Here is a 4424-nt window from a genome sequence, read left to right as displayed (position 1 = left end):
GTGCTTAGATTCATCATGTGTCTCATTAACATACATCTGAGGTCTGATTAGGATCCAACATGAGTTAGATTTCTTAATACAAAACCGACTCTATCTATCAGAGGTGTGGACTCGAGTCACATGACTTGGACTCGAGTCAGACTCGAGTCATTAATTTTATGACTTTAGACTTGACTTGAAAAAATGTTGTAAGACTTGTGACTTGACTTGGACTTTTACACCAATGACTTGGGACTTGAATTGGACTTGAACCGGTTTACTTGAAAAGACTTGATATTTTACCCCAAATATAAAATTTAACATGCATATTATATAGAGATTGAAAATGTGACGTCATTCACGGGTAGAACCGCAAAGGATTCTGGGAACTCGTGGCAAGAGGTACTAGCGCAGGCAGGCTTTCAATTAAAATCAGTTATACAGCGATAAAAAGAAACACAAAAATGTCAAGAAGCTGTTGTATTATTAACTGCAATAGCCGGTCGCATGACAGCCACGGGAAGCCGACGGGTAAAGAGATCGGTTGTTATCGGATTACGTCGTTGAAGAGAAATTGTTCGAGCCATGTTTCCAAAGTAACAAAGACGCGACGGATGGCCTGGATTGCAGCCATTCAAAGATCAAATATAACGTCCCAGAACACTCCAGCTCACAGGTTAGTCTGCTCCAAGCATTTACACAAAGGTCAGTCTGCTGTTGTAGTTAATACGTCATTTTCATAACATAATTGGTGATATAGGTTACAAGCAAGTCTGGCGCTGAACAGAAATTGTCGCGCTATGCTTCTTTATTTATTGTGCATAAATAGTGAATTGTCCTGACACAATATTGCGTTTCGCTTCTGTTATTATGGTACATTAACAAAAACATATACTTTTATTCACAGGATAAAACAGGTTTTTTGTATCACTAATTGCCCAGTACGATTACAGCATACAGTATTATTGTCACTGCTACATTTCTGTGATGCTACCAGAAATTATTTCCACTACTAATTAATTACCGTTGAGCTCAAAGGTCCTATTAATAAACGGTTAAGGAATGTGTATTTATGACAACAATTTGTGAGACTGGTAAACTTATGATACGTACGATGGTCTTTCGTTCTACACGGTGCATTTCAAGGTCCTGCACCCATCCGTCGGTAAACTGTACCTGGGCTTGTTGCAGTGACCGGAAGTTACTAAACTTCATGAGTGTATGCACTCACTCCAAGAACCGTATGATTATAAATATGCATATAAATATGCTACGATGAGATAGCTGACTTCATCTAACTAGCAAATGTTTTCAAGGCTACGTTGGTGATGCAGTTTTTTTTTTAAATGATATTTTAAAAAAAAAAATCATTTATTTATGTATGATATTTTTGTCATGCGATTTCAAAGCCGGTCCTACAACCGCATCCAAGAATAACATGCAGCTTATCTCAGAACTGTCGGTGAAAATTATTCTTGGAGCTAGGTTTAATTGAGCTGCATTTTAAAGAGGTGCAATTTCACAATTTGTGTATATTTTCTAAGTTCACTATTTTGTCATGTGTTGAGAAAAACACAGATTAAAAAATTACATGGTCTAATATTTACATTTAGCATATAACTGCAACATGCTTTTTTTCGTTTTTTTTTTTAAAGACTCGAAAGGACTTGAAATTCAAAGTTTCAGACTTGTGACTTGACTCGGACTTTTACACCAGTGACTTGAGACTCGACTCTGACTTGCCTGACATTACTTGAGACTTGACTTGAGACTTGAGGATAAAGACTTGAGACTTACTTGAGACTTGCAAAACAATGACTTGGTCCCACCTCTGCTATCTATTAAGGTTTTGCATACGTATTCTGTGCAACTTTACTTCAGGGTTCCACATGATGCCCAGCTCCTGCCCGGTCCAGATGATGATGCCATTGGTTTCCTGCTTCAGTGCAAGCTGCTCTTCTTCCTGATTGGTGGAGATTTCTTCCTGTTCCTCTTTAGTCTGTGGAGGATCTGTGTTCTGCTGGTCCAGACTGGAGTTCCTCTCCTGGCTACAGTTTTCCTTACAATCATGTTGCTGTGGGAGGTCTTGATGTTACACTGTGAGCAGGTCTCTCAGATATGTGAGCGATATTTAAATATTCTCTCTCATGCAGTGAACAGAGAATAATTCTGTTTACATGCAGAAAGTCATCATTTATGAGGCGTACAGCTCGCTGCTCCAACTTGGTCCTTGTGGCCAATAATCCACAGTTTTCATTGTCTCAACATTTTTCTACATACTGCGTACAATTCTGGGATAACATGACTTAAATCTGGTGGAAATTTTATTTTTTTATTAAACAACAGAAGATTTGAAACCCAGTTTTTATTTTACTGTGCTAACAGAAAACATGTCTTCAGTGAGGCAGTATCCCAGGCGGTAATGCACGCCATGTGTCTTTGTGACATTTTGTTATGAGTCATATTCATTTCCATATTATGAAATCTGTATATTACACTTTTACATACCTATTCTGGTCAGCTTTAGTCCAGGTTTCCACAACAAATCCAGCTGTTCTCCGGTCCAGACATGAATCCCTTCATCCTCCTGCTTCAGTTCAAGCTGCTCTCCTTCCTCACTGCTACACATTTCCTCCTGTTCCTCTTTAATCTGTGGAGGCTCTGGGTCCTCCTGGTTGAGACTCCTCTCCTGGTAACAGATCTGCTGATCATCCAGACCTTCGTGTTCAACAAAAAGACACAAGAAAATCGTGACTAATGTGATAATAAGAAAGATCAAGAAGGATTAAAAGGGGTCACCTATTGAGAATTTAGCTTATGGTTTCAAGGGCTCTTGCATTCTTGCAGATGTTGCCACAGAAACATTCAGTCATAGTCATTTGTTCATTGGGTGATGCTGATAACCTTACAACTGTCTGGGGTCTAATTTCTAGATTTGACTGCCAGTGATCATCACACAATGTGAATAAACAAACAAACAAACAAATGAACAGCAGCATGATCTGCATATGATGATGACATGAAAGCTTAAAGTATTTTACAACGGCAAGTAAGATATGCTATAGAGCAGGGCGATATGAACAAAAATACTTCTCACAATATACATTTGAAAATTTACGATAACGATGTAACTGACAATATAATTGACACTAGACAAAATACTTTATTAACTCCACAACTTTATTAGTGCAAAAAAAACCCCAAAAAATCCATCAATGTATTTTCACTTAAACAATCAGCTGTGTTTTATGTGCATTAAACTTATATAAAAATGTAACAGTGCAAATGCAAATTCCTTGTTGACAGTTTAACCAAAAGTTATTTCCGGTGGAAATTGGCCGACATATCCTCATCATAACCATGTATAATATCCACAAAACGCAAAAAGAGGTTATGCACACACAATATGGTAATATTATGTTGAAGCACAGTACGTATCACTCCGCGAGGCTCCTGCCTACGATAGCCGTAATGCTCCGACAATCCATCAAACGGTGCGGCTTCGTAGCTCAGCAAAGTCGTACTAAAACATTTGACAGATTTTCGAGCGCCGTGTACCACATAAAATTGTTTCGAGGTCAGTAAACACAACCAGAATTCACACATAAGACACACGGGATTATAAGGGGCACTGTTGATTTTCAGAAAAATCAAAGGATTGATTTTAAGTGTGCCGTATTTTCCAAAAAACAATAATAACAAAATAACGACGGCCCGCTAGCATGCTCTACTAAAAATAGTGCTTTGTTGTGTATCTGAGTGACGAAAGCTAAGCCAGTTTGACACCACTGAAGTTGCAGGATTTTTACAATCCAATTGTGGTTATTATATACACTCAACAAAAATATAAACGCAACACCTTTGTTACTGCTCCCATTCCCCATGGGATGGACGTAGAGACCTAAAATTCATTCCAGATACACAATATAACCATCCCTCCCAAACAGTGGTCACAAATCAGTCCAAATGTGTGGTAGTGGGCACATCTGCTATATTGAGATAATCCATCCCACCTCACAGGTGTGCCACATCAGGATGCTGATCTGACATCATGAGTAGTGCACAGGTGTACCTCAGACTGCCCACAACAAAAGGCCACCCTGGAATGTGCAGTTTTTTGCGCTATTGGGGGCATCCTGATGTGGCACACCTGTGAGGTGGGATGGATTATCTCAATATAGCAGATGTGCCCACTACCACACATTTGGACTGATTTGTGACCACTGTTTGGGAGGGATGGTTATATTGTGTATCTGGAATGAATTTTAGGTCTCTACGTCCATCCCATGGGGAATGGGAGCAGTAACAAAGGTGTTGCGTTTATATTTTTGTTGAGTGTGAGTGTGTGTGTGTGTGTGTGTGTGTGTGTGTGTGTGTGTGTGTGTGTGTGTGTGTGTGTGTGTGTGTGTGTGTGTATATATATATATATATATATATATATATAT

General features: G+C 38.9%; 1 protein-coding gene across 1 annotated transcript in view; it reads right to left on the bottom strand.

Moving 5' to 3' along the window:
- Nucleotides 1-1819: 1819 nt before the first annotated feature.
- LOC145421823 (uncharacterized) overlaps nucleotides 1820-4424 on the bottom strand; it is a 5623-nt gene continuing 3018 nt past the window's right edge. The window contains exons 2-3 of the mRNA XM_080292695.1: nucleotides 2488-2697; nucleotides 1820-2053 (exon numbers count right to left, since the gene is read on the bottom strand). Coding sequence (XP_080148821.1) covers nucleotides 2046-2053; nucleotides 2488-2697 — 218 coding nt within the window. The 3' untranslated portion in view covers nucleotides 1820-2045. The remainder of the gene's footprint in view (nucleotides 2054-2487; nucleotides 2698-4424) is intronic.

Source organism: Astatotilapia calliptera, chromosome 18, assembly GCF_964374335.1.
Source record: "Astatotilapia calliptera chromosome 18, fAstCal68.1, whole genome shotgun sequence".
Lineage (NCBI taxonomy): Eukaryota > Metazoa > Chordata > Actinopteri > Cichliformes > Cichlidae > Astatotilapia > Astatotilapia calliptera.
This window is presented reverse-complemented; position numbering and strand designations above follow the sequence as displayed.